This window comes from Miniopterus schreibersii, assembly GCF_964146895.1.
Source record: "Miniopterus schreibersii genome assembly, chromosome: 16".
NCBI lineage: Eukaryota > Metazoa > Chordata > Mammalia > Chiroptera > Miniopteridae > Miniopterus > Miniopterus schreibersii.
In genome coordinates, this window is record NC_138116.1 from 20477698 (window position 1) to 20504366 (window position 26669).

Sequence of the window (26669 nt, forward strand, 5' to 3'; positions counted from 1 at the left end):
CGCACTGCAGGGGTTGGGGTGGGGAGACTGGACGAGGCCAAGGTTCTGTTCCCAAGGTGCCCACCTTACCTGCTGCTGGGCCTGGATCCTCATGTACTCGGCCCTCTGCTTGCCATGCTTGCCTTTGTCGGGGCTGCCTGCCTGGCCCTGGGCTGCCTTCAGCCTAGAGGCCCCTGGAGTCACCACCTTCATGGGTGGGACACTGCCACCGCCACTCTGCAGAGAGAGGAACAGGGTAGGGGTTAGAGGGGGGACCATACAGCAACCCTAGGCACTGGGGCCACTCTGAGGCCAGGTTTAAGGCCCCCCTGAGGAAGAGGTGACAGGAGCCACCAGCTAGGTTCCTAACTGCTCCGCTCTCAAGTGAGAACTCTTTGGTGGTTTCCTGGCTAGCCCAAAGGCAGCTGGTGTCCCCTGGGGGAGCCACTTCTAAAGTGAGGGTCCCTAGTACCACCCCACTCCCAGCAAAGGGCACCATCCTGAGCCCAGGAAAGCATGCCTGAGACTGGGGGGATGAGGTCTTTGTAATGGCAGACGGAGCAGGATTGCAGCCCCAGCCCCACCTCTTCCTCTCATTGGGAGGATGGGGGGGTGAAATCTCCCTAGAGATGGACAAGCTGGGTCCCCTTGAACCAACCCAGGTACCAGGCATGCTCAGAAGGGCTCCGGGGACCCAGAGGCGCAGGCAGAGAACGAGAGAGACAGAAAGAGTCACACAGGAGAGGGGGAGGGGAAGGTGGGCAAGGAAAGGGGGGAGAGAACTTTATTTGTTGGTTCACAGATACAGAGCAGAGGAGAGGCCTTGGTCCCTGCCAGGGCTGGGTGGGCTGATCCCTGGGAGGCCAGCTTCCCAGCCTCCTTGGGCTCGGCCTGCAATCCCCACCTGGAGCCAGGCTCCCAGGAGGGTGGCAGGAGCTGAGAGAAGGCCAGTGGGAGGAGGGGGCTGTCACGGTGCTCCTGCAGCCCCCAACTCCCTCCAGCTCTGAAGATGGAGAGACTGGAGCATTAAGGCAGGAGGGGAGGACAGGGGAGGAGGCAGCCACCTTGGGGCTGGGGGGCAGGGGTGGGGGGCTGCCAAGGGGCCCCTTGGAGGGGGCCGTGCCCATCTGGCTCAAGGTGGCTTCCAGCTCCCGAAGCGTCTCTTCCAGGCTGTCCATCCGCTGGGTGGTGGCACCCCTCCCTGGGCAGCCTAGGTCAGCACCTGGTTGGCCCTTACACTTCCCGCTGCAAGGTTGGGCATCGTGTCCAGAGTCCTTGGGGGTCTCCTCTGGGTGGGTCTCAGCAGTGAAGGGCTTCTGAGTTCTGTCCGGGGCTGGTCCCTGAGAACAGAGGACCCTGGCTTCTCCCTCTTCTGGACTGTAGCCCCCTATCCCCTGTCTCTTCAGAGGTGTCCCTTCCTTCTCGGGCATCAAGCTGATCTTGGGCCAGGAGGCCTCGGTCACTACCTCTGGCTGGGCCTGTGGGCCATTCCAGCCCCTCCCACTGCCAACCAGGGTCCGGGGTTTCGGGGTGGGGGTCGTTCTGGGACCAGGTTCCTCATGCTTGGCCTCAGGTGGGGAGGGAGGGTTGGGGGCACACTCTGTCAAGATGATCCGGGGGATGCAGAAGGCCCTGGTGCCTGGGGCAGCCTGGGGGGGAAGAAAAATGAGGGAGAATATCATCCCTGTGAACCAAACCACCTCGAGCTGGGATGGGGTTAGACAATGGGTGAGCCCAGCCCCTTCCTTCCAAAGATGGGGAAACTGAGGCAGGAGACGGGCCTGAGTTAACCAGCAGTGGGAGGCAAAGCTGGGACTACAGCTCAGGCCTGTTTCCACCACACCTTCCAGTCTCCACTTTCTGGCACAGGCCAGAGATGTCAGTTTACCTAAAAGCACAGACACATGTTGACTTCTCACTGCCATTGCTAAATTCTGGGAGCAGGACTCACAGGTACTCCCATGAGCTTGCCCACCTGTGCAATGGGACAACAATGTGAGAGGTGGCTGGAGAACTAAGTGAGCTCATGTGGGCATGTGCTCAGAACAGTGCCTGGCACACTGTAAGTGCCTGATAAATACCAGCTGTTCGTTTAATTGAACCGAAGGATGGAGGCCAGCAGCCCTGTGTGGGTGAAGACCAGATGCTCTCTGGCCTCTGAGGGTTGGGCTCTCATCCTCATCATGGGCCAGAGACTCCTGGTCCCTCCACCTCCAACTTTCAGAGCTTCCTCCAAGGGTTTTGCAGCCCCAGCGGAGGGGTTCAGCCAAGTCCCTCTGCAACACACAGGCTCAGGCACAGCTAGAGCATCTGCTTCTGTGTGAACAGCCCTCGCTCTGGCTTTGCTGAGGGCACAGAGAGCCCCCAAACTGAGTGAACCCTGGTCTAATTCTGAGTGCCAGTTTTGTGCCAGGCTCTGTCATATACACCTTTACCTTTAATTTTTACCGTAGCCCACAGAATGGCCGCTGCTCTCACCTTTTCCACTTTATCAATGAGGAAATCAAGTGTGGGAGGGTCATGTGATTCACTCAAGGTCATTTACCCACAGCTAGTTACTGGCAGAGTCAGGATTTGAACCCAGGTAGTCTGACTCCAAATCCAGTGCTCTTCCCACTAAAAGGAGCCATAGGGCGATTCATGGGGGGCAGCAGGGTTCCAGCCTCCCTCCCAAGGCAACCCACCAGCCCTGCCACCTGCTTACCTGAAGGTGGGGGTGCAGACTGGGAAGGCAGAGAGGGTGACCCATGCCTGCCTGGCTCCACTGCACGATGGCGCCTCAGGATGCAGAGGGTGAGCCAGGCTCCAAAGGCCAGCAGAGGGGCTTTGCCCAATGGGCCCCTTCAGGATTGGCTCTCAGGGCCAGAAAGGGGCAGGGGCTGGGTGCTGAAGGTACAGCCTGCTGGGGGCACCCTTCCATACTGCTCATCCCCAGACAGCTCATTGGACTGCTCTGTGCCCATTCTCTGCCCAGCAGACAGCACTGTCCACCCATCTGGTGCCTGTCTGCTCCCCCTGGCCAAGGAGACAAAGCACCACCAGGCCTCAAGCCAGGCCAGAAATCAGGTGGTGGCCAGCATGGAGCCCACTGTGGGCCAAGGAGAACCAGAAAAGGCAGGTGAGCCTGTGTGTGCATTGGAGGCTACCCTCCCAGAGCAGAGGCCCTCCTGCCCCAATGTGACTGAGCAGAGGGAAAGATTCTCAGACCCCCTCCCCCCAGGTCACCCTCCCCATGCACAGTCCCCTGGGGGTAGAGATAGCAGGTCCACCCCCAAGTTCCCAAGAAAGAGTAAAAAGGAAATTAGTGCAGCAGGGCAGCAGCAAGGACTGAAGTTAGAGAGAAGGAAGAACTTCCCAAAGCCAGCAGCCAAGGAAGGGTATGAGTTTCTTCCATTCCAAGCTCCCTGACCAAGGGAGCTAGATGGGGCCATGGGTTGGAGAGAGGCTCTAAATGAGCTTCCCCCTGGGGAGTCCTGGCCCGAGGTGCAAGGCATAGATTCTAGTAGGACAAACAGAGCCCCCGCCTGGCACAGGGAGCAGAGTAAGGGGGATGGCGGGGACTAGGCAAGGGCTCAGGGCAAAGTCAGATTTTGAGTTGGACCTAAAGTCATCTGGTGAACAAAGTCCAAACTCCCATCTCGGACCAAGACAAAGCCCAGGCTGCAGGCCAGACCTGAACTTGGCTGAGATTGGAATAGAATAGTCAGGCCACAACGGGCCGACCGGAATCACGCCTGGAAGAAAAAGCAGACCCAAGGGGCCACTGGAGACCGGGCTGCTGGAGTCTCAGGGATGGAGGGAAAGGTTATGCACCTGTCCTTGGAGCAGGGGAGGGGGGAGTCCACGTGCGTGAGGCTGTGCAGTGGTGGGGACCTAGGGATGTGACTGGCACTTTAGCAGGTTAGCGTGACAGGTGAAGAGAGGAAGCTGTGGAGGCACAGGCAGAAAGAGTGCCGTGAGAGGTGGGGGCAGCCTGTTACCTTCCATGTGGGGCCTGGGGCTGAGCCCCCGGAGGACCCGGGGTCCTGGGGGGACAGCAAGGTATGGATCGGCTGGCGGCGGGGTGTGGGGGGGAGGGAAGACACTGAGCTTCTCTCAAACACCTGGGGAGCAGAAAGTGGGGGAAAGTTTGGAGGAGGGGCCCAGGGAGGACAATGAAGCCTATGACTCAGACTCCCACAGGGAGGGCATGGGCTGGCACTGGGATCCCAGCTTCACTCCTTGGCCCCTCACAATGACCACTGGCCACTGCGCTCCAGTTTGTCTCTCCTCCAGAAGCCCTGGAAGCCTGAGGTCTGCAGCCACTCAGGGAAAGAAGCTGAGAACACTTGGGTAGGAGTGACCAGGGATGGGCTCGAGGCACTTGGGTATAAGGGTGTTAAATGTTCGAAGAACATTCGAGGATGGGGGCCTGAGAACACGGGGGGGTCTCAGGGCAGTTGGGGGTGGCTCTCAAAAACTACAATTAAAAAAACCTCAAATCTGCAAGGAGAGACTTTAGACCCCCTCCCCCACTTTACAATGGAGAAAACAATCGAGGCAAGAAGGATGGGACCCCAACCTGGCCAGCGCTCAGCAGATGCCCGAGAGTCCAGCCATCTGTCCTAGTTCAGCCACCTCACCCTAGGGTCAGCTTGGCAGGGGAAGGGGGCAGGGCCTGGCTGGTGACTCGGGGGCCAGTCGCATCCTGACCCACCTCCAGCTCCGCAATGATTCGGTCCTCGTCGTCTTCGTCCTTGATGGCAGAGGCCATGATGGGCGGGGTGGAGGCTGGGCGGGCCACCTCGGACACAGTCCGGCGCAGCTTCACTTGGGGTTTCTGCACCTCCAGCTCCTCGGACTCGGCCTTCTGCAAGGCCCAGGCCCCATCACAACCAGGCTCTGCTCTGCCTCCAGCACCAGATCACCTCCCAGGCTCCATGGGTTCCAGACCATCTCCCATCTGCTCTAGCTCCCCATCCTCCCAGGATGGCCCCTTCCCACCGAGGAGCCCAAGCCAGAAGAGGAGTGGCCATTGGCCAGCCCCCTTCTTTCCTTCCACGTCCTCCAGAGGGTCTCTGGAGATCAGTTCAAGCATCCCCCTAACTCCACCCCCTCATCGCCTGCCCAAGGTGGGGTGGTACCTTGATGAAAGTCGAGTCCTTCTTGCTGGTGACCACAACCTCTCCAGTGCGCGTGGTGGTCAGGCCGTGGGAGGAGGGGAAGCTCCGGCGGGGAGGGGGCGGTGGGGGTGACTTGGACGGCTTCTCAGTGCGGTATCGCGGCACCGTCAGCTCATCTGCAGGTAGCCAAGGGGCTGGAGGTCAGGGGACCTGCAACCCTGGAGTCTGTGTGCCACATCTGACTCCAAGGGGATAAACCTTGTTTCCTCCTCCAGGGGGGAGGGGAGAGGAAAGCTCAGGGGAAAGGACCCAGGCCCCCTCCTCCTTCTCTCTTACCTCCCCCTGTAATCCAGCCCCAGGCCGCCCTGTCACTCCTCCTCTTACAGCACGCTCACCCCTCAATTCTCAAAGTGTGGTCCATGGACCAGCAGCATTGGCAGCAGCTGGGAGCTTGTTAGAAATGCGGAAGCTCAAGCCCCACCCAGAGCTGCGGGATCAGAAGCCAAATTTTGACAAGTCCTCAGGTGATAGCATGTGCACATTCAAGTTTGAGAAATGCTGTTGGAATTCATCTTTTCCACCTGCCCCTCAGCCCCTGCCCTGGTACAGATCTTCACCCTTTTTCCATCAAGAGAGAACAGTAACTGTTGCAAGAGCCTGACAGGGCCCACCAGGCTCTCCCTTCCCTCAGTTCTACTGAGGCTGGGGGCTGTTTCCAGGGCAACCTGCAGAAGAGTCACTCAAACATGACACTCCTCTGCCTTTGATCCTCAGTGGCTCCCCATTACCCAAAACCACATCCAAGCTCCTTGGCCCAGCACCCTCTGCACCTGCCAATCTTTCAGCCTCAGCTCTGCTTGCTGCTCCCTTGCTTGGACCCTGCTGGGCAACACCAAATACATACCTCTGGGCATTTGCACATGCCGTTTCCTCGCCCTAGAATGCCCTCTCTCACCGGCCAGAGAAGCACCTACTTGTTTTCAGGACTCCAGTGGAAAGTGCCTTCCAATAAGAAGTCTTTCCTGCCCTCCCAGGGCCTCCTCTAGGACTGCTCAACACCAGAGCTCACCTCCACCAGGCCAGGAAGGGAAGCCTGGCCTCATCCTACTCTGGTTTACACTAGCCTGGGACAGATTACATAACCACAATGAGCTTAGTGCCCTCATCTGTAAAATGGGAATTACCACTGTAACTGCCTCCTGGGGTTGTTACAAAACTGTAAGAATATATAGGAAGCATTTGGGGCAGTGCTTGTCACATAGTAAGTGCTCGATAAATGTATATGTTAGTGTCATTCTCCCACTCAATTTTAAACTCCTTAAAAGCAGCAGTTCCTTATTCCCAGCACCTAGCACACAGTAGGTGCTTAACACATATGTGTGGCAAGAATGAAGTGAATGAATGACGACTGCCATTTCTGGTTCAGATTTCTGCCTCCTCTGTGAGCTCACAGGCTAGGGTGAGGGGCCGGGAGCACAGAAACCACGTCTCTATTGATCAGCGATGCACCCGGTGTCAGGGCACAGGCCGGGTCAGAGGTACAGATGGGTGACTCTGCCTGGACTTGCTCTTCTTCCCTGTGTGGTCCTCTCGGCAGCAGTCAGGACAGTGGGAAAAGCCCTGGATGGGTCCAGCTCTAACCCAGCCTCCACATCTCCCTTTACTGGCTGAGGGTCAGGCTGCTGATGTCCCAGCACCTCCCTTCTCCAGCAGCCTGATCACAAAGGTTCTCATTCCTACGTGCTTCCCCCATCAACCTGAGAACTCCTGAAGATGGGGCTCCCCTTCTCGGGGCTCTTCACTCACCCCCACCTTCCCCCGTACCTGAGCCCCTCCTTCCGCTGGGCTCCGTTCGGGGGGCTGCCTTCTGGCCGTGGGGGGCTTTGGGGGGCTTGTGGTCAGGGGTAGGGGCCGGGCCTGGGTGGGCCTTGCTCGCACAGTCCAGGTCAGGGATGGCCTTCAGCAGCTCTGCCTGCGTCTCCTCCAGCAGCCGGTTGATGTCCTTGGCGCTATACTGGGTCAGGGCTGCCCGCTTCTCCTCCCAGTCCCGCTCGGCAGCCTTAAGAGGAGGGGGCAAGAGTCAGGACTACAGGGCTGCCCTGCTCCTGGGCCTTTGGGACCTCAGCCCCTTCTCCCAGCTACTCTTTCAAAGAATAGTAAAGGAAGCCCCACATTTGGTCCAGCCCCCCGAGGACTTTCCCTTGAATATTACATGCTGCTCCGTGAGTCTGGAATGCTACCTTCTTTATATGCTACTCTCTTGATATACGTAGACCTGTTTTCGGACATTGTCTTCTGTTTCATTGACCACACAATCTATTCTTATGCTGACACCACACTGCTTTAATTATTATAACTTTATAATATGCTCTTCTGTCTAGCAGGATAAATGCCACCCTTAAGATGCTTCTCAGCCTTCCTTCTCCCCCAGGAAAAAGTATCCACGCCACGTGGGCACTTCCAACCTAGGATGGGGGGAAGAGCGTGTGAGCCTAGCTGACCCCTACCCCGAGCCCAGTACCTCAACAGACACAGCCTTGTCCATGCTTCTCTTGCCAAGAGCGTCCAGGCCTTTGGTGGGGTTGCCCCCCTTGGGGGTAGAAGGGGCTCCCTCAGCTGGCCCACTCAGCTCATGGAGGTTTAATGGAGGGCTGGGGGGTGGCATTTCGAAGTCCAAGCTCTTATTGAAGTCAGTCTCAGCTGTCACTTTCTTAGGGGACTGGCTCAGGAGGTTGTTGGGGGGCGGCCACACACCCTCATCCACTTGCCTGGAGTTGGAAGAGTTAGGAGCAGCTGTGAGACCAGCAGGACAGTGGGCCCATGGAAAGGAAGCCTGGCCTGAGTGGGGCAGGGTGTAAGCAGGGCTCTGGGATATTGCAGGACTGAGGCAAGGGCCTGGGGAGGAGTGACTGCAGCGAGCGTTAAGGACAGTCAAGCCTATAACAAGTCAGAGTTGAGGTGTAGCTCCAGTTGGCACATCAGTGACCTTTAAAGAGGAGTCTGGATAAGGGGTCAGGCTGATCTATCAATCTGGGCCCAGTGTGTGACCCCATGGGAAATCAGAGGTCAGAGATAAGAGGTCAGGGATAGAATGACCTTCGGATCTGGGCCAGCATGTCTGTGACCCCACGACAGCGCTTGAGTAGCCCATCCAGGCGCTGAGGCTCCTCCTTCAGGAACTTCACTGCCTCTACCTCCACACGCAGCACTACCCGCATCTTGCTCTGCAGGCCTGGGAAGTGAGCTGAGGGGATAGGAAGGAGTTAGCCAGGGGTGGGGCAGCTCAGAGGACTAGGAGAATGGGCAACCGAAAGGGCAGTGCCTGGAGGGGCTGGCGGGGGTGCAGCAGGGACTCCCACCTGGACCAAGTGCCACATTCACTGGCCCCCAGGCTCACCCTTGAGTTCAGTCAGTGTCTCCCCGAGCTGTTTCAGCACCAGCGCCTTCTCCTCCAGCTCGGGCCCGGGCACCAGCCGGTGGTTGTGGGAGACATCCCTCTGGATCTTCTCCACCGACTTCTCCAGGTCACTGCAGCCACAGAGAGACCCTCTCAGTCCCTTCTGGCCCCAGCCCAGCCCCCTGAAATTGGGCAGCTGGAAAGAAATCAGGCCACCAGTCAGATCAAAATGAAAGCCATCCATCAGGCCACATGCCCAAGTGAAATCGGAAATGCCAAACCTCAGAGATGAGACTTGAGAAGAGCTCCCTAACAGGGGCCCTGGCTCTCCTTTTGAAGTTCTGATCTTTAGCCACATCAGCTCAAATCTTCCTTCCTATAACTTGCATCCTCTGACTCGCATTCTGCCAAGGAAGCACGGGAACTTGGCAGCCTTTCAGAGAGCTGGAGGCAGCTTCACGTGCCCCTAAAGGGTCTCTTTTCTTGCAGGGTGGCACTGCTGTGTCCACCTACTTTTCTCAAATGATCCAGACACTCAGCCTCTTTCTTTGAGGACAAAACTGCTTTTGATTTTCAACTGGCTTATGCTGAGCTTGTGTCATTTTAAACCCATCTTTCTAAAATGTAAATCAGACCAAGTCACCACCTCGTGTTGAACCTTAAATGGAACCCATCATTCTGAGGCTAAAATCCAAACTCTTCACGGAAGTCAAGAAGGGCATGAGGGTAGTAGCTGAAAATTTGGCTCCAGAGTCAGACAGACCCAAATTCCAGTCCCAGCTCTGCCCATGCCCGAGGAGAGATCTTAGACAAGTTACCTACTATCTCCAGGCCTCAACCCCCCTCATCCAAAACGTGGGGGTGGTAAGAGTTCCTCCCTCCTGGGGCCAATGTAAAGGTTAAATAAGCTAATGCAAATGGGAAAGGGGTAGCAAGGGGTCAGGCCCTGGGGACTGCTCTTATTTTCCCTCCAGTCGCATCTCTTGTCCTAGTCTGGCTTGCTCCTGTTTAGAACCATCCAAAATTTCTCCGCAGTCCTTGTATGTGCTGTCCTCTCTGGGCCTTTTTAATGCCAATTCCTCTGCTTAGAATACTCCATTCAACCACACACACGCCCACACACATGTGTGCACGTACACATGTACATATGACTAATTCCCATTCGTCCTCAGGTCTCAGTGGGAACCTCTCCCCTATTCCCTACACTTGGGGTTGGGGGTCTGCTCCCTGCTCCCCCACCCCCAGCCCCTGGAGCTCCTGTTTGCTGGACTGTGTAGCTCTAGGCAGGCAGGAACCATGCCTTCCCGAGTCATCTCCGATTCCCAGCACCTGGCAGGGTGCCTAGAGCAGAAGAGCTGTCTGGTAAATAATTGTGGGATGAATAATTAAGTGAAAGAAAGAACTGTTGATCTTGGTGGGACCTCAAAAAAAAAAAAAAGGGAACAAGAAAGAAAGAACTGCTGCCCAGGTAGGTCATCTCGATTCTATACTCGAGTCACTGACATCCCTGGCCCACATGCGGGACTTTACATACATCCCTGTCAAATCCCATCTGCTGGATTTCAGCTCAACAGTCCAGGTGGAAATAACTTCTGAATCTCAGTTCTACCATCCAACAGATTTGCTCCCCCTCAAAGCTCTGTGTCATCAGCAAATCTTATCAGCATGCCTTATACATCTTCATCCAGCTAGTGGGTAACAAGACAGGCCGCTTTGGAGCCAAGGATAAAATCCTGTGACTCAGCACTACCAGTTAGAGCTATCATGCCCTAAGCACTTATTGTATGCCAGGTGCCACATTCAGCCCTTCCCTTTCATTGCCTTATTTCAGCGATTTTCAACCTTTTTCATCTCATGGCACACATAAACTAATTACTACATTTCTGTGGCACACCAAAAAATATATTTTTTGCTGCTCTGACAAAAAGAATAGATATAATTTTGATTCATTTACACCGGATGCCTATTGTTGTGTTGGTTGTTGTTATTTTTTTATCTGACAGTCGAAGGGAAAAGAGGTCAGTGCCCCTGACTAAATAGTCAGGTATTGCATGTTTTAAAAATTCCTGCAGCACACTGGTTGAAAATCGTTGCCTTATTTAATCCTCACAACAAATCTTGTGAGTGGGAACCATCATTTTGACCAGGCTACACAAAGACAAACAGTAGCTCGGATACCAGACTACATTTCCTAGCCTCTCTGGCAGTTAGAAGTGGTCATTCAACTGAGGTTTAGCCAACAGAATATGAGTGAAAGGGGTACATGCTATTTCTAGGAATGGCCCACAAAAGCCTCCTATGTAAGCTCTTCCATGCTCTTTTCCCCTTCACATTGGTTGAAAGACAATGACCTTGTTGGTGATCTTGGAAGACACATAATGAAGATGGCAACACCTCCATTAGCCCAAGTCCCTGAATGACTACGTGAAGGAGGGCCATTCCACTAACCCACCCAATACTGTTCCATGAGAAAGATATGTCTATTACTTTAAACCATTATATGATTTGTTATAGCAGCTACCCCAACTAATTAATTAGCCACCTTAACTAATACTACTGGCTTTGGCATTTTAAGAAAACAGGCTCAAGGAGCTTAAGTAACTTGTCATACAACTATTTTGTGGCAAAGCAGGATCTACTTGTGTGTGACTTCAGCTATTGAGTTCCACTGCATCTCACTCCCACGCTGGACTAACATCACCCCACAGCCATCCACTGTCTCACCCAGCCCTTGCTCTGTCACACGGACAGAATAAGTCTCCTCTGCTTTGCGTGGCACCTGACTGGCTCAGGGCATGCCAGTTTTGTAAAATAATCACTCCCAAACATCACTCTGAGCAGGGAGAGACCCTCATTTAAAGGAGGACACAGGTAAGCCTTGAGGAGAAGACAACACTGCCACTCTCGGGCAGAAAGAACTAGCCCCTTCCCCAACCTTAGGCTCAATTAGCACCTAGATTTGGGGGCCTCTAACTTGGGCAGGCTCTGCAAATGAGTCCCTGACCAGACTAAGTCTAGATACTGGGATCAGAAAGCGGTTGGGCTTTGCAGACCCAGGTTTATTCTTAGAGAGGTGAAGAGGGGAGGGTCAGGACAGACCAGCTATATAATCTGCAGGGCCCTACACAAAATAAAAATTTTCCCCCTGGTTAGAAACTTAAGAATTTCAAGGCAGTGATAGCAGAGCACTAAACCAAGCATAGGGCCGTTAGGAGCATGGGGCACTGTGTTATTGCACTGTCGCTGCCTACAAAGCCGGCCCTGGGTTAAGCCAAGTTAGGCTCCAGAGGCCAAAAGGTCTCAGTCAGCAGAGGCTGTCCCCAAGGGCAATGTCTACACAGAGCTCGAGTGCTTGGCTAGAAGAACAGGTGAGTGAGCCAAGCTGACTGAAGCACAGTATTGGCCTTAATTTCCTGCAAGAGGCCAGGGCAAGAAGAAAGGGCAGAGCAAAGCCAAGCAAGAGAAAGTGTACAGAGGTAACGAGGGGCCTGCTGGTCCACTTAATGCACCAGGGAGGCTGTGGGAGCTGAGCAGGTAAGGACCTCATGGCCAAGCTGGAGCCACTGCAGCGCTGGTCTGCAGCTCAGCCCAGACACCACCCCAAAAAGGAAGAGCCCCCTTCAAAGTGGATGGAGAATCCTGCCAGAAGCAATCTATCATCCCCCAAACTCTCTCAAGTGAGCAGTCTGAATAACAGGGCAGGGGGTAGTGAGTCTGTGTATTTCTGGAGAACCAAGGGCCCCAGGAAGCTGAGGACCAGACACTCATATGACAAAAGCATAAATCCGCCCTTTCATTTCTTCTGCCTCTGTGCTTTTTTATTTCCTTTTATTTCCCTTTAATGTCTCAATAAAGTGGTTTTTTTTAAAAAATTCCAACCCAGCTCCTATGTGTTGAGTGAAACGGGGCAAGGAAAGGACAGAAAAGTCAGGTATTAGAATAGTGGGTGGGGGTGGGGGGATGGCAGCTGCCAGTCTACTTGGAGATCTCACCGAAGCTGTCACTAAGCTTTCACACCTGGAGTGATGGGGTGGCTGCAGCCAGCTTACTTACAAGTGGGATGACCCTTTATTTCATCTCAGCCACAGGGGTCATGGGAGTCTTTGCACACATACCACCAGGCTGTGTGGGCTCAAGGCTGAGGAGCAGGGGCACCCTTGCAGGAGGTACAATCCAATATGACTTGGTAAGGAAGCTGGGCTCATCTGAACAGTGTCTCCTGGCTCCCTGAGTCATTGGCTAGTTGAACCCTAGCCCCCTCTGGAAAGAACTGCAAAAGTCTTAATACTGAGCACAAGTGAGGAAGCCACAGCACAGAGAAGGACAGAAACTGCCCTGATCACATAGCCTCTCGGTACTGGAGCTGGACCTCAGGTCCCTTGAGCCCTGTGCCACCAAGAGAGAGGCCAAAGGAAGGAGCAGGGCCTCTGTCTCTGACAAGGGAAGGTTGCAGTGGGGTGGGTGTCATCACTGCTCACACAGTAGACAACAGTGAAAGGTAGCTTCTTCCTTCAACGGTGCCAGACAATCGAATCTTGGCCAGACAGCTATTTGCTAAATTTGGTTCAGAGGACTATCTTCTGTTAACTCTTCCACGTCTAAGCATTTGGGGGTGGGGTGTTCTCATTCCTTCTGGAAAAGCTAGAGCTGTACTAGGACGGGGGTGGGTTTTTTCCTTGACTATACCTGGTCTCAGAGATCAGGGAATTGGAGTGCTGGCAACTGTGGCTGGTCAGCACCAAGCTAACCAAGCTGGCAACACCTGAATGGTCCACCTGAATACTCTACTGGAAGGTCAGTTTACACAGATCACAGGCCAGAATAAAAGCAAACAGAGTGCAGAGTGAAATCAAGCAGCTGGCCACATGAAAGTAAGGCTGCAGGTCACGGGGTGTCCAGACGGTGGACCATTAGGAAGAAAGTCCATAGCAAAAGCAGGCATCAAGCCAGAAAAAAAGAAATCAGGAATTGAGCCAGGTGGTCAAAGGTTTGTGGGTCACCGAGAAATCATGCCACACATAAGGAAATTAGGCTTTAGAACGGACCAACGTCGCCTGTGACTCAGAAGGAAGGGAGCTGCGCCTCCCAGTGAAACCAGGTTGCTCGCCGCCCAGGCCGCACCCACAGCCCTCCCTCCGCTGCAGGGCCCAGCCTCACTTGAGCTGCTGGGTAATGAGCTCCTCGTCGTTGAGGTAGCGCAGCCGCTCCTCCTCCACCAGGGTGCGCTGTCGCTGCAGCGGGTCCTCGTGCCGCCTCGCCGCCTCCGACACGCGCATGCTCAGCTCCGCCTCCGTGCCCTTCAGCAGCGCGCGCAACGACTCGAGGTTTTGAAGCTGCCGAACGCAGATGGACCGATGGACCGGGGTGGGAGGGGATGGAGGCACGCATCAGGGAAAGGGCCAGAAAGAGGCAGGCAGAGGACAGCCCGATGCCGGGCGGGCTCCACAGCAGATGCGGCTGCTCGGCTGTGGCCGTTAGCAGCAGCGAAAGGGTGGGATGGTGCGGGGCAGAAGCCAAGGGCTAAGTTCTGGAGAACAGAGGCGGGAGGAGGAAGGCATGGGAACAGTGGCGGGAGGGGTGCTGAGTTGGCCCATGCAGAAGGTGCGGCTGCATGACTGTGAACGTGAGCAGCAGCGAAAGGGTGGGATGGTGGGGGGCGGAGGACAAGGTTACTGTGCTGGGGAAATACAGAGGCAAGGAGAACAGGGTATTTGGGGGACAAGGAGTGGCCCTATGGGGGCCCTGCCGACCATGGCTGTGGCTTCGATGGACTCAAGCACTGAGTTTCCGTGACTGGGACGGGTAGACTAACTTAACCCTGGAACCCAGTTCTAAGGCCAAGTTGGGGTAATGGTGGGGGTGGGGGAGATCTTATCTGTTGCCCAGATGGCAACTCTCTGCCCCCCCTCCAACCTGTCTCTGCTCATTATTCTCACCTGACGGGCTCTAGGGCCCTCTGGAGGAGCGGGCACAGCGATGCCAGGCTCCTGACTGGTGGGACCATCTGCCAGGCGGGGCAGGGCGGGGAAGCTGAGGGGGTCTGGGGGCAGGGCTTCCGCCCCTGGGAGGGGAAAACGGACTTCCCTGGGTACTGACGGGGAGGCGGATCCGCGGCTGGATGGGGGTTCCAGGAGAGCGGTGAGGATTCCGGGACGTGGAAGGGCGGCCGAGGGGTGGGGCTCGGTGAGAGCACAGAGACTGAGCAAGGGGCAGAACTCCAGGACGGGAAGGGGAGAAAGCGTTCGGAGAGGGGCCCAGTGAGCGGCGAGGGACTCGGCGAAGCCAGTAGGGGATGGGGCGGGACTCATGGGAAAAAGTTTCGGCCCAAGTGGGTGGGTCCTGAGGGGGCGGGGCCCGGGGCAAGGCCCGGGAGGGGGCGGTACCTGGAGCTTCCTCAGTTGCTGAAGCTGGCCGCGCAAGTCGCTCGTGCTGTTCTGTAGACCACGCAGGTGCAGCTGCATCTGCAAACGGCTGATGGCAGCGGGCTGTCCGGCAGGGGTGCTGCTGGCTGAGGGTGGGGGAGGGCCCGACACTGGGGTGGCCCCGCTGCTCCGGCTGCCTGATCCGCAGGCTGCAGAGGGACCACGAGGATGGGAGAACCAACCATGAGCTTGGAGGGGTTGAGGCAAGGTCCCCCCACACACAGTAGCGACAGAGGCACGTGGCTCTGACTCCCCTGCCCCAGATAGTAGTCAGCTCTTCTGTGGGGAGCCAGTGCAAAGACATCTTGGGCTAAGGTGACTACTCATTTATCCTTTCAAGCCTGGTATAGCTATTGTTTACAGATTGGTAATCTGAAGCTCAGAATTTAAGGACCTGTGGGGGAGGAGGGAAGGGTCACTCACGTGCTGAGGGTGTGGCTGCTCCATTGGAGCCTTCAATCTTCTCACTGTGGCACAGGGGAAAAGATGGCCATCAGAGGGTCCAGGCTGGCCCCAGACAGTCATAGCTGGGTGAGACCTTAACATAATCTCCAGTCCCATGACCTCAGGATGGAGTCCCAGAGAAGGGAAGGGACTCACACCCTGAGTCACATGGTGAGACATTGGCAGAGCTGAGCCCAGGGCTCCTGCTGCCCACTTTCCCTTCCTCTTGCGCCAACCACAAGCCCTGACTGGTGTTGGGAGAAGGGCCTCACCTGGGGGTCTCCGGCTCCGAACCTCGTAGCAGGGCACTCTGCACTAGGCCTGTAAGGCTGGCAATCTGCTTCTCCATGGCCTCCATTCGCTCCCTGAGGAGAACGGTGGCTTTGAGCAAACCCTTCTCTAGGCATGGGGTCCCTTCTGCCCAGCCCCCCATTACTAACATTGAGAATTGGAGGAAATACCATTCCCTCCAGCCACCAGCACAGACAATTCAAAGTGCCCCAACACCTAAGGATCAAGCCCACGGTCCCCCCCCCCCACCACCACCATATAACATTGGTAAGCTTGTCTCTACCTGACAGTCACCCCCTCCCTCTGCAGCCTCATCTCTCACCAGTGGTTCCCTAATGGGCCCCACCCTTGACTCTCAGAGCCTCCACATGTTTTCCCTTTGTCTGGCATGCCCTCCTCCCTAACTCCTCTCTGAAGCTACCCCAGAGTCCCAGCAGCCTCCAGGAGTCCCTGTACACCCTCCCAAGGGAAGTAAAAGCATTTTTAGTGTGTCTCCCCCACTAAACAGGACAGAACTGGGTTTGCCCAACTTGGCATTGACAGTGTCCAGTGCACTGCCTGGACACCTTCACAGAGAGCTCTGTAAATGTAAATCAGTTCTTACCTCTCAGCAGCACTGCCTGAGGGCAGAGGGGGACAGGTCAGTGCCCTGGTTACCTCCTCCAGCCCTGCATTCTTAAGAAAGAGCTGAATGATGGGCAAGAGTTCCCCAAATCGGAGGCTACCTAACTGAATATGGCCCTCTCTCCCCATCCCTGTTTCTTACCAGCACCCCCTCCCTGGTGAACTTCAGCAGGCCCTGTGCTGGACAGCTCTCGGCTGCAAATTCTGTCTGGGCAGGAAAGGCGCTAAAGTGCCGGTTCAGCCTTGATTTTGGTTGCGGAAATAGGTTCAGGGAACAGATGCAAACCCAGGCCTCCAAAGTCCTTGTATAGGACGCTTCTGTCTTGTAGACAGGAGGAAAATGGAATGTCCCTCTCTCAACTGCCTTCCCTGCTACATGCAAGATATTCTGACAACCCCGCTAGACACTCCAGGTCTACAAAGGACTCCAGGGTCTCAGAGTCCAGAACACAACCCTGCCACAACCTGCAGTGCCCCCTCTCCATCCCACCCCATGACCCTGAGACCTCACGAGCGTCCCTTACCTAGTCTCTGTGTCCTTTGCTGGCACAGGAGGCCCGAACCCAACGAGCGGGCGCTCCCCAGGCCCGGGGAAGAGCTCAGGAGGGGGGACTCCGGCCGTCGAGGCGCCCCCTGCACTGCGGGTCTTGCCTCCGGGGCTCTCTGCGAAGACGGATGAGGAGCCCGAGTCTTTGCGGAATGATTGGCGCACCGGCGAGCCGCGGCTAGGTGGCCCCGAGTAGGGACTGTGCGGCTGCGGGGGCCCTCCGGGTGGCGCTGCCACGTCGGCCAGCTTCTGCGGCGAAGAGGGTGGCAGACGGAAGCCATAGCCGTCGCCGTAGAGAGGACCGCCGCCCGCTGCCTTGTACAGGGAGTCCTCCAGGTCGGACTGCAGCGCGGCGGCCGAGTAGGTGCTGAGCGAGCGCACCGAGCCGCGCTTGTAGAGGCCGCCCGCACCCGGGTAGGCGAACGGGTCTCCGGGGGCCCCGGCCAGGCTCAGGCGTCCCTCGTGGAGCAGCCCGTAGGGGTCGGCGTAGAGGCCCTCACCCTTCACCAGCACCATGCCACCCGCCTTGCTCGCCAGGTCCTCGTCCGGCTTCACGTCGCGCCGCTCAAGGATGGCGCTGGGGCTGGGGCTGACGCCCTGGGCAGCGGGGGCGCCCCCCAGGCGCTCTGCCGCGTGGTGCACTGGGCTGCCAGCGTAGGAGGGCGGGCGCCCCCCAGCGTAAGAGAGGCGCGAGCGCGACGGGGAGCCCGACGGCAGCCCGGACGGGAGCCCGGACGGCAGCCCGGGCGGCGGGGAGCAGGACGCCAGGTGCGGCGCCGGCGATAGGTTGTTGAGGCGCCGCGTAGGGGACGACTCCCTCGATGCATACACCATCTCTCTCTGTGCGGAAGACAGTTCCGGAACCCCACAGGGCTGGTCACAACGGGGATCCCTTGCTTGAGGAGCCAGCACCTCCCCTCCCACACACACACACACACTTAGGAAGTCCCTTCTGTTCTCTGCCTTCCCTCGGTCCTGCTGCATCTTGGGACCCTCTCCCATCAAGGCTCCCAGAATGGAGGAAGAAGTGGCAGATGGATGGGCACCAGAGGGGCAACCCGCAGCCCACCCTATGGTGAGGGGCAGGGAAGCCCAACGGGAAGGAGTGGTTCCTGGAAGAGTCCATCTAGAATATCTAGAGGCCTGTTGGAGCAATCCTGAGTGGACGGCGGGGGGGGGGGGTGGCGGGGGAGAGGAGGGACTCCTCCGTGACCCCAAAATTAATGGAGGCCTCCTCTGCTTCAGCCTCTAAGTTCCTTTCTCCAAAGCTGGCCCTGATCCCTGATGACAAGGGACTGTGCTCCAGGACCACATCTTCCCAGCCTCCCCAATGCCCTGGGCACCCCCAGCCATACCCGGAGGTCCCCGTTGGTGAGGTGTGAGCCAGGGAAAGCGGCGTAGAGTGGCTCCTTCCTATAGATCTTGATAATACTGCGGTCCTGGATGTCCCTGGAGGGCGGGAGGAGGTTCAGAGGTCACCATCCCCCAGCCCTGTGTTAAGGGGGGCAACTAGTCCAGGGGGAGGGAAGAGGGGTGGCAAGAGGGGCCAAGAGCCCCAACTCCTCCCTAACTCCTTGCTCAGTGGATCTCATGCCTCAGGCCACCTGCCATCCATACACACACCCAGCACCCTCCACCCCGTCCACTTCCTCGGCCTCAGGGCCAGTTTCAGGTTAGCTCAAGACTGGGAGAACCAGCCGAGGCGGACGATTTATAGGGGAGGGGGCGGGGCGGGAGGGCTCCGGGAGGAGAGAGGAAGGGCTGCGGTCCGGTCAGGAGGGGGCTAGGGAATGGCCTTCAAGGTCAAGCCCCGCGCGGAGGGGGAGGAGCGGAAGCCCACCATCCCCCCCCCCCGGGGCCACGCCCACCGGACGTCCTCTAGCTCGTAGAAGACGTTGCGAGCCTCGTCTTTGATGAGGATGGCGGTGTTGGGCGACTTCAGCATGCCCATGGTGAGCTTCTGCGGGAACATGTGCGCGATGAGTGCGTGCAGCGTGTCCAGGCTGCTGACCTCGTGCGTGATGTGCACGCGCCGAGTCTCTTCCCCGAACTGCAGGAACAGCACCCCTGCGGAGGAGACGCTGTCAGTGCCGCCGCCGCCGCGCCGCCGGCCGGGAGAGCGAGGGCGGCCTGCGGGAGCCGAGCCGGGCGCGCAGAGGCAGGGTCTGAGCCCGGACGCTGGCCCCGAGTGCAGGTGCACCCAGGCGCTCCGCATGCCGCCGGCCTCCCAGGGCACCTCCTTGACCCCAGGCAGGCTGGAGCCTGGACGAGGCAATGGAACTGGGGCGAGAGCAGGAGGGACAGAAACTGGGGGGGAGGCGTTGCTGAGGAGGAAAGAGGTGAAAAGGGTATGAAGTAAAGGGGGGCTGCTGAAGAGGGGGAGCGAGAGGGCTAAAGGAGAGAGAGATGGGGCAGGGGATGCTGGGGAGGAGAGAGGGCTGGGAGAAAGGATGGAGAGGTGAGGAGAGGGCTGGGAAGAGAAACTGAGGAGGGAGAGGCTCGGAGGGGAGGAGGTGGCTGGGGTGGAGAGATGGGGAAGGGAGGCAGAGGCTTCTAGGAAGGCGGCTGAAGAGAGAGGCGCGGTCAAGGGGCTGAGGAGGGTTATGGGCCAGCCGAGCAGAGGGAGGAGCCAGGGGCTGGGAGGAGAGTGGCCCGGCCGGCAGTACCTGGTGAGCGCAGCTTGGTCTGGCTGGCAGATCGGGAGAGGGGCAGGCTCTGTCGGAAGCGGTTCATCCTACTGAAGCCCAGAGGCAGCTCGGCCTCAGACATGGTCTCCAGCGACTCAGCTGAAGCGTAGGACAGCTTGGCCGCCTGGTCTGCCAGCCCTGGCTGTGCTCCCTGAGTGTGGCGTGAGCTGCGGGTCTGCAGGGGCAAGGCAGATAAGAGGAATGGAGCGTGAGCCCTTCGCTCTGCCCACTGCCCCCACCCAGGCCCAGGGAACCCCACCAGCCAGCGACAGACACACAGGAGGGTCTCTTGGATTCCAGACTTGGCTATGTGGCTGCAGGGAGTTCCCAACCTCTTGGGGCCTTGGCCTCCCCGCGGCACCCAGCAGGTAAGGAGTGGGCAAAGAACTCAGGCACCCTGGGAAGCCAGACAAGAAACCATCTGAGCAGGAACCATGGGCACACCCGCTATTTTAAGCTTTCAAAGAACAGCAACAACACAGATTTGTCACTGAGGTGAGCAGGAGGATCGTTGAGCAAATTGAGGCATTAGTTCCAGACATTAATTAAGCGGCGGGTTTGTGAGCGGCGAACTTATCCTTCGTGGAGTTCAGAGGGTTGGGTTGGGAGCAGAAGGCAGAAAGCAAAGAGAACTAGGGGACTCCAGGATCCCAGCTCTGGGGGACTGGGGTATGGGCCCTCACTGAGCTGGGCACAATGTCCTTGACTTAGGTCACTGGGTAAACCATCCCAAACCCCCTAAAGCCAGCTGGACCCCAGTTTCAGACAGATGGCCTGCCTATTACATGCAGTGTACATGCTAAGCCTGGTGAGATCCACACACACACATGGCATAAGTGCTAGGCCTTAGCCCCTCCCCGCAAGGCACATGCTGCCACACAGCCAACCAGCTAGCCCCCCCAAACTCCCCTGGAACCCAGCATAGCAGCATCTTGTCTCAAAGCTACAGATGAAGGTAATATCTGGCTGGGGCTAGGGAAGGGTGTCACCCAGTGACCACTCCCTACCCCGGGAACAGTTTGATTACTCTCTCTGTGGGGAAGACGTCACCATGATTTCTATTGCCTTAAAGAGCCTACTCTGGGCTGAAGGCTAGGGCTGTCACTCAACCACAGCTCCTGCCAGTCTGCCTCAGCCCGTCCTCAGACCTGATCATTGTGAGAAACTCATTTAAGGGAGAAAGATAATGAGATCTATGTCATCCCATGTTATATATATGATATACACATATGTATTATATATTCATAAGTTATCAGGAAAAAATCATGCTGCCAAAGCAAGCACTCTTTTTACTTTATACATTTTCCTACTGGGCAAATTTTGCACAATCAGAACATACCACTTTTATAATTTAAAAAAAAACACACAAACAGCAGTAAAAGTACCTCTAAAAAGGAATAATTTATTCTCCTCCCCAGCCCTGTTGTTCCCCAAATCCTGAGTAACCCCTAATTAATCTCCATCTTCACATTAACTCAATTAAATGTTCCAATCGGATTAGCACTCTTGAAAAGAGAGAGCATCTTCCTTTGATGGGCAATGTGCCCAGCTGTCCCCAAAATGGCCTCAAGGGTTCAGGGATGTGGAAGGACAGATTTGGGGACCTCAGGGGGCATCCAGCCTCAAGTACAATGCCTTGACCAGTGGATGCGCATGGATCTAGGGAGGAGGAAGGCAGTGTAGGAACTGGGGGGGGGGGGGAGGAGAGGAGGACAATAGGATGCCTGTGCCCAGACTTTGGACCCCAAAGTTCATATCTAGGCTGACCACCAATGCCAGCCTGTGCCCTTCTCTGTCACCTCAGCCCCGAGGCAGTGTGGGGAACCCTGTCTGGTCTGGTGGTCATAAGGTTGCCAGGCAACTGCAAGGTCAGTGGTTGCCAGACTGGTGTGGATGAGGGGATACAGAGTTCAGGCAGAATGAGCAGCTAGCAGGGATGCAGAATAGGGGGTGTCTGCAGTGGCTGGGGGGGCCACAAGTGAGGTGCCAGTAAGAAGATGGAACAGGGGCCAGAGCAAAGGGGGGGCAGGGATCCTAGAGACTGCTGACTCCTGAGAAGGCAGGACCCTGCCCAGAGGAGCCTGCAGGAAGAGATGCCCACATTCTCTGCCCTATCAGTTCCTGTCTCCATCCTGGCCCCATGGGCACCTTTCTAGTCTCACAGCCTTTGTAGAAAACCCTCTTGAGAAGAGAGAAAGCCTGTTTTCACTTCTCTCCATCCCTGGAATTAGAACAGGGCAGAGAAAAGTGAGACATCCAGAAGGACTTCCCGATTAGGAGGGAGATGGCAGGAAAACAAAACAGCAATTCAAGCAGAGTTTCCCAAAGGTAGGAAAGGGGCTGCCATGGGAAGCTGCGAGCACCTGTCACTGGAGATGTTCCAGGGAGCCAAGGACTCCTCATCTGAGATCAGGCAGAGGGAGCCTTGAGTGGAGGCCAGCAGACTAGGATCTGAGGTTCCCAAACATTCTTGACAGGCTGGGACAGAATCATTTGGGAACTTTTTTTATTTTTTTATTTGAGAGAGAGAGAAAATTGTTGTTCTACTTATTTATGCATCATTGGTTGATTCTTGTTTGTGCCCTGACTGGAGACAGAACCGACAACCTTGGCTTATCAGGACGATGCTCTAACTAACTTAGCTACCCAGCCAGAGCCTCATTTGGGACTTTTAAAAACACTTTTGAGGATCCCATATTCACTAAATCAGAATCTCTGAGGGTTGGGGCCTGGGGTTCAAGATTTCTGACAAGTTCCCAGGGTGATTCTGACTTGGGAATCAAGTTGGCGTCCGTGACTCTAATAGTGAACGAGGTAGGCAGGCTACCACGTAGCACTCCCTATGAGCCAGGCACTGTGCTTGGGACATGCAGTGTCTCATTTCTTCTCTCTTCACAACAGCTCTATGATGCAGATATTGTTGTGCCACTTTACAGAGGAGAAACTGAGGCCCAGGGGATTATGTAACTTGGCACAGGCCACCTAGCTAGTTAGTAGCAGACTGGAATTCACCACCAGGTGGTCTGGCTCTTGGATTAAACCACTCCACTCCACTGCCTCCTCCAGAAAGACTACGCCTGATGCCATGATTCTATTCCATGATTCTCTGATTCAAGGAAGTCCTCTCTCTGGCAGATTACATGCAAACAAGATGACACTGGGGAGTCTGGGATGGACACCTCCCACCCCCTGTCATGAGGCTTGAGACTTGAAGGGCTGGAGACTGTAGGATACAAGTAGCAGCCTAACTTGGTTCAGCTCTGGGCCTGGGTGCCAGGGAAGATGGTGGAGGCGCCTGAAGGTGCTCTCCCAAGGGTCCATAGGATGCCCTTGGAGGGGCAGACAGCTCCCTAGCTGTAGATATTCCAGCTCCCCACAGTGGAAAGTAAGAGCAGGATGAGGGACCCATCATAGTCACAAGGCCTCCCTGGAAGATGAAGTTCCAGGATCTGAGTTCAGAGAACAGGACCCTCAACAAGATTATGGGGTCCAGGCCCCTACCTCAGAGCCAGCAGTCCTGGCCTGGGAAAAAGCCTGAGTATCCCCACTCAGATCCCCAGCAAGGGTGGCCCAAATTCCGACACAGGATCCACAATCCCCTGGCAGGTGAACTCAGACTCTCAAAGCAGCAGCCACAGCTTGCAGCCCCAAAGCCCTCCACCCACAGCAGAAGGTCCCGTGCAGTAGCACACCCCTGTGCAAAGCATGTGCGGGGAGGGGTAGGGGGAAGAGCACATGCAGTTGTCATGGAAGCAGAAGCACCACACACTGACCTTGAAACTCCAGTAGTTTGGCTGCTGATGGAAATAAGAGAAGAGATGGTTATGAGGGGTTGGGAGTGGAGAGTAGGGGCAGGGGTAGGTTAGAGACCTTTGGAGCTCAGCACTGGGCCCTGGGACATGGGCCCTAACCCTCCCAGGAGCAGGAATAAGCTATGCCTGGTATATCCCATTTTCTACTGAGACCCAGTATGGCCCTGAGCAGGCTCCGGGCCTACAAGTCGGGGTGGGGAGAACCATTCCAGATATTTACAAGCCAAGCGTTCTAGTCACAGTGACTGTCCTCAGAGAGTTACAGATGGGGAAAGGTGCCGATGACTGTAATACAGGGAACCCACAAGACCCTGACTGAGATGAATCGGAGCTGCAGGGTCAAGGAAATAGCATCTGGTTATGGTAGGACAGGGAAAACTTCCCGGAGGAGGTGGCAATTAAGCTAGGTCTTGAAAAACGAGCAGCTCAGATTGGGAAAAGTCATGCTGAGCAGAGGGGACAGCATGGGCAAGTGCCCTGGGGCAGGCAAGCAGAGAGTGTGTTGAGGGAATTGTCAGTTATCCAGTTTGGCTGGTGCAAGCCCTGGGGAAGTAGCAGATTAGGCTACAAAGAGGGGGCTGGGGTCAGATGAGTGGGCTTAAATGCTGAGCAAAATCATGTAGACTTAACAGGTTGGATGAGCAGAAAGCATTTGAGTGAAGCATCGTGGGGTCAGAACGGGACGCCAGGAGGGTTGATGGGGTCGGTAGTGGAAGAAGGAGGCCTGGGACCAAGGCCAGGGCAGGGAGGCCTGTTAACATGATCGACCTGGATTATAGAGAAAGGTGGACAGATGCCAGTCACCTTACAGCACTGGGCAATGGATGGGAGCCACGGGCAACAGAGGGAGTCGGGGAAAGTGGGAGCATGGGCAACACCTTGTAGCCGGGTAAATGAAAGAGGAGAGCTCCTTGAACCCCTAAAATGGGGGGCTCAGATTCCTCCTCATTCACAATAACCTAGGGTCACCCTGCCTTCCTTGGAGGCCAGAAGGCTCTTTCAGATTGCTAAGGACAGGAAGGAGTGGCCCGGGGCCTGGTCAGTTCTTGGCAAAGCTGAGGGCACCCTGCTGACCGGTGCCAGCCTCAGCAGGAAGACAAGAGGCAGCAGATGGCCTGGCCCTGGGGTGCCTGGCACCAGCAAACAAGATTCCCCAAGCCTCAGAGCCCCTGGCAGAGGAGAGGGACACTGAGGGCCCCCAGTGGGAGAAGAAAACAACATCAGGGCATCCTGGGCCATCTGAATGCTTTAATGACAAAGAGGAGTTGGACTGGGCTGAGTGGAGGGGCCTTGCTGGAATGGAGGCTTGCCCTGAGTTAGACCTGTAGGGTGGGGGTGGGATAAAGAAGTTCACCCTTCAAGGCCACCCTCATCTATCCCCATCTGAGCCACAGTCCCCAATTTTCCCTAGGCACTGGCTCCCAGAGATGCAAAAATAGTGACATGGCAGGCAGGGGAAGGGGACAGCAAAGTCTGTGTCTTAGCCAGTGCCTGGAACAATCTATGGACACATGCCACCCCCATTGGTGCCAGGGGATGCCCACAGGTGCCGAGGGGAAGGGAGGCAAGGGAAGGAGCTAGAGTAACAGGCTCTTGCCACAGCTGCCTGTGGCCTTGGGAAGGGGGGCAGCAGAGAGAGTGGACACATGGGGGGCAAGCAGAGCCAGGCGGAGAACACAGGAAGGCTTATGATGAGAGTCATGTCTGCAACCCCAGTGATGACGGACGGCTCTGCAGAGAAGGCTGCTGTCCCTCATCCACCACCACCGTTACCCTGTGTACACAGGGCCTGGCAACACGCAGGCCCCACGGTGAGCCCATGCACAGACTCTTAGGCATCCTTGTTAAGGACATCACCACAATCACACCCGGAACAACAAAACACATCCACAAAAATACATAAGCCCTTGGAGAGAATCCCTGCACAGTCAGAAGCAACCCCAGAAACAAGCAAACTCAGAGACAGAGATATTCACACATAGACTACCCCACTCATACACAAACACGTATACACTCCCAGAGGACCCTGACTTGCTCACACACACTGCCACAAGCTCCACTCCAATCACAAACATAGAGGCACTGGCGCCTTCACACACACCCCAATGTTCCCCACAGAGTCACAGAAACACGCAGAGCCATGGACATCCACTCACATGTATGTACACAGACACACACTAGATGCAGAAGCACACAAAGCAGTACACGCACATACAAGGAGAAAGTCTCATCCCTCCTTCCCCCCACTAGCTAGGTCAGGTGCCTCTGGCCACTTCAGCCATTGTCTCATGCCTATGATGTCACAGACATCATGTGTCAAGTAGATGCACTCCTGATTCAAAAAAGGCAGAAGACGCCCCATCCAGCCCCCAATGTCAACACATCCAATACAGTATGTGCAGATGGTTAGGGCCCACCTCATGCCTCTGGGAGGGAGACGGGGATGGGACCTGTCCACAGCCACGCCGGCTATGCCCTCAACATGGGCCTACCTCGGGGTCCCAAGGCGAGGCACATCCATGGGGCAGTCAGACCTGCAAGGGAGGGGTTACAAGCTGGGGCCAGGGGAAAGGGCTGGGTGGCATCAGTGCCACAGGAAAAGGCAGCCAAGTCCCACTAGAGGGTAAAGATGGAAGGGTTGCTTCATTTGTGCTTGGTGAACTTGGAGTGAGGCTACAGTCAGAGTCCTGGGACTTCGGGCTCCGGTCTAGAGCACGCTGAGTGGATCCTGCCCATTGTCCTCTCTGGAAAGTGGGAAGATTGATCCTCTTTCATGTTGGCCCCATCAGGAGTGAGACAGTCTCCTGGCAACTCAGTGTCCTTGGAGGGGGGAAACCTAGGAGAAGTATCCTCGGGGATGCTGTCCATCCCCTGCCTCTGTCTCTTTCCAGGGTGTTAAACCCATGGGACAGCCTTGGGTTACAGAGCAGAGGGCTCCACCCCTGTTCACTAAGGTGGGGCTCTCCCCATCCAACCTCCAGCACCCTTCACCTCCTCCCCCTTTTCCTGGCTGGCTCTCCTGCCATGCCCATCCCAGTGCCTGGTATATAGCAGACCCTCAACAAATCTTTGACCATGAATTAATGCCAAGAAAATGGGAGAAGGGGGATGTCTCTGAATACTCATCTAGCACCACTCCCTCCATCTCCTGGTACCCAGCACTGCTCAGCCTCCGGGCCCTTTCCTTAGGGATTTCCCAGCATCATAACACCTTGGAAAGAGGGCAGAGGACGGGGGGGGGGGGGGCCAGGAGAGGTCAGGCTCCCCAGCCCAAGCCAAAACCTCCAAAACCTGGGTGAAGCTGTCTCCCTCCCTTTAATCAGGGAGGGGTCTCCCCCTCCCAGAAGACAGTGAGAAGGCAAAA

General features: G+C 56.3%; 1 protein-coding gene across 1 annotated transcript in view; it reads right to left on the reverse strand.

The window, feature by feature from the left end:
• SRCIN1 (SRC kinase signaling inhibitor 1) overlaps positions 1-26669 on the reverse strand; it is a gene marked incomplete at its 5' end in the record, with an annotated part of 66878 nt that overhangs the window by 8687 nt on the left and 31522 nt on the right. Inside the window, 17 exons of the mRNA XM_081162004.1 lie at positions 70-216; positions 3960-4082; positions 4676-4828; positions 5103-5257; positions 6906-7140; positions 7603-7849; positions 8178-8325; positions 8479-8609; positions 13636-13811; positions 14862-15049; positions 15324-15367; positions 15617-15709; positions 16784-17646; positions 18162-18255; positions 18675-18873; positions 19473-19668; positions 23267-23290. Of these exons, the coding sequence (XP_081018130.1) occupies positions 70-216; positions 3960-4082; positions 4676-4828; positions 5103-5257; positions 6906-7140; positions 7603-7849; positions 8178-8325; positions 8479-8609; positions 13636-13811; positions 14862-15049; positions 15324-15367; positions 15617-15709; positions 16784-17646; positions 18162-18255; positions 18675-18873; positions 19473-19668; positions 23267-23290 (3216 nt within the window). The remainder of the gene's footprint in view (positions 1-69; positions 217-3959; positions 4083-4675; positions 4829-5102; positions 5258-6905; positions 7141-7602; positions 7850-8177; positions 8326-8478; positions 8610-13635; positions 13812-14861; positions 15050-15323; positions 15368-15616; positions 15710-16783; positions 17647-18161; positions 18256-18674; positions 18874-19472; positions 19669-23266; positions 23291-26669) is intronic.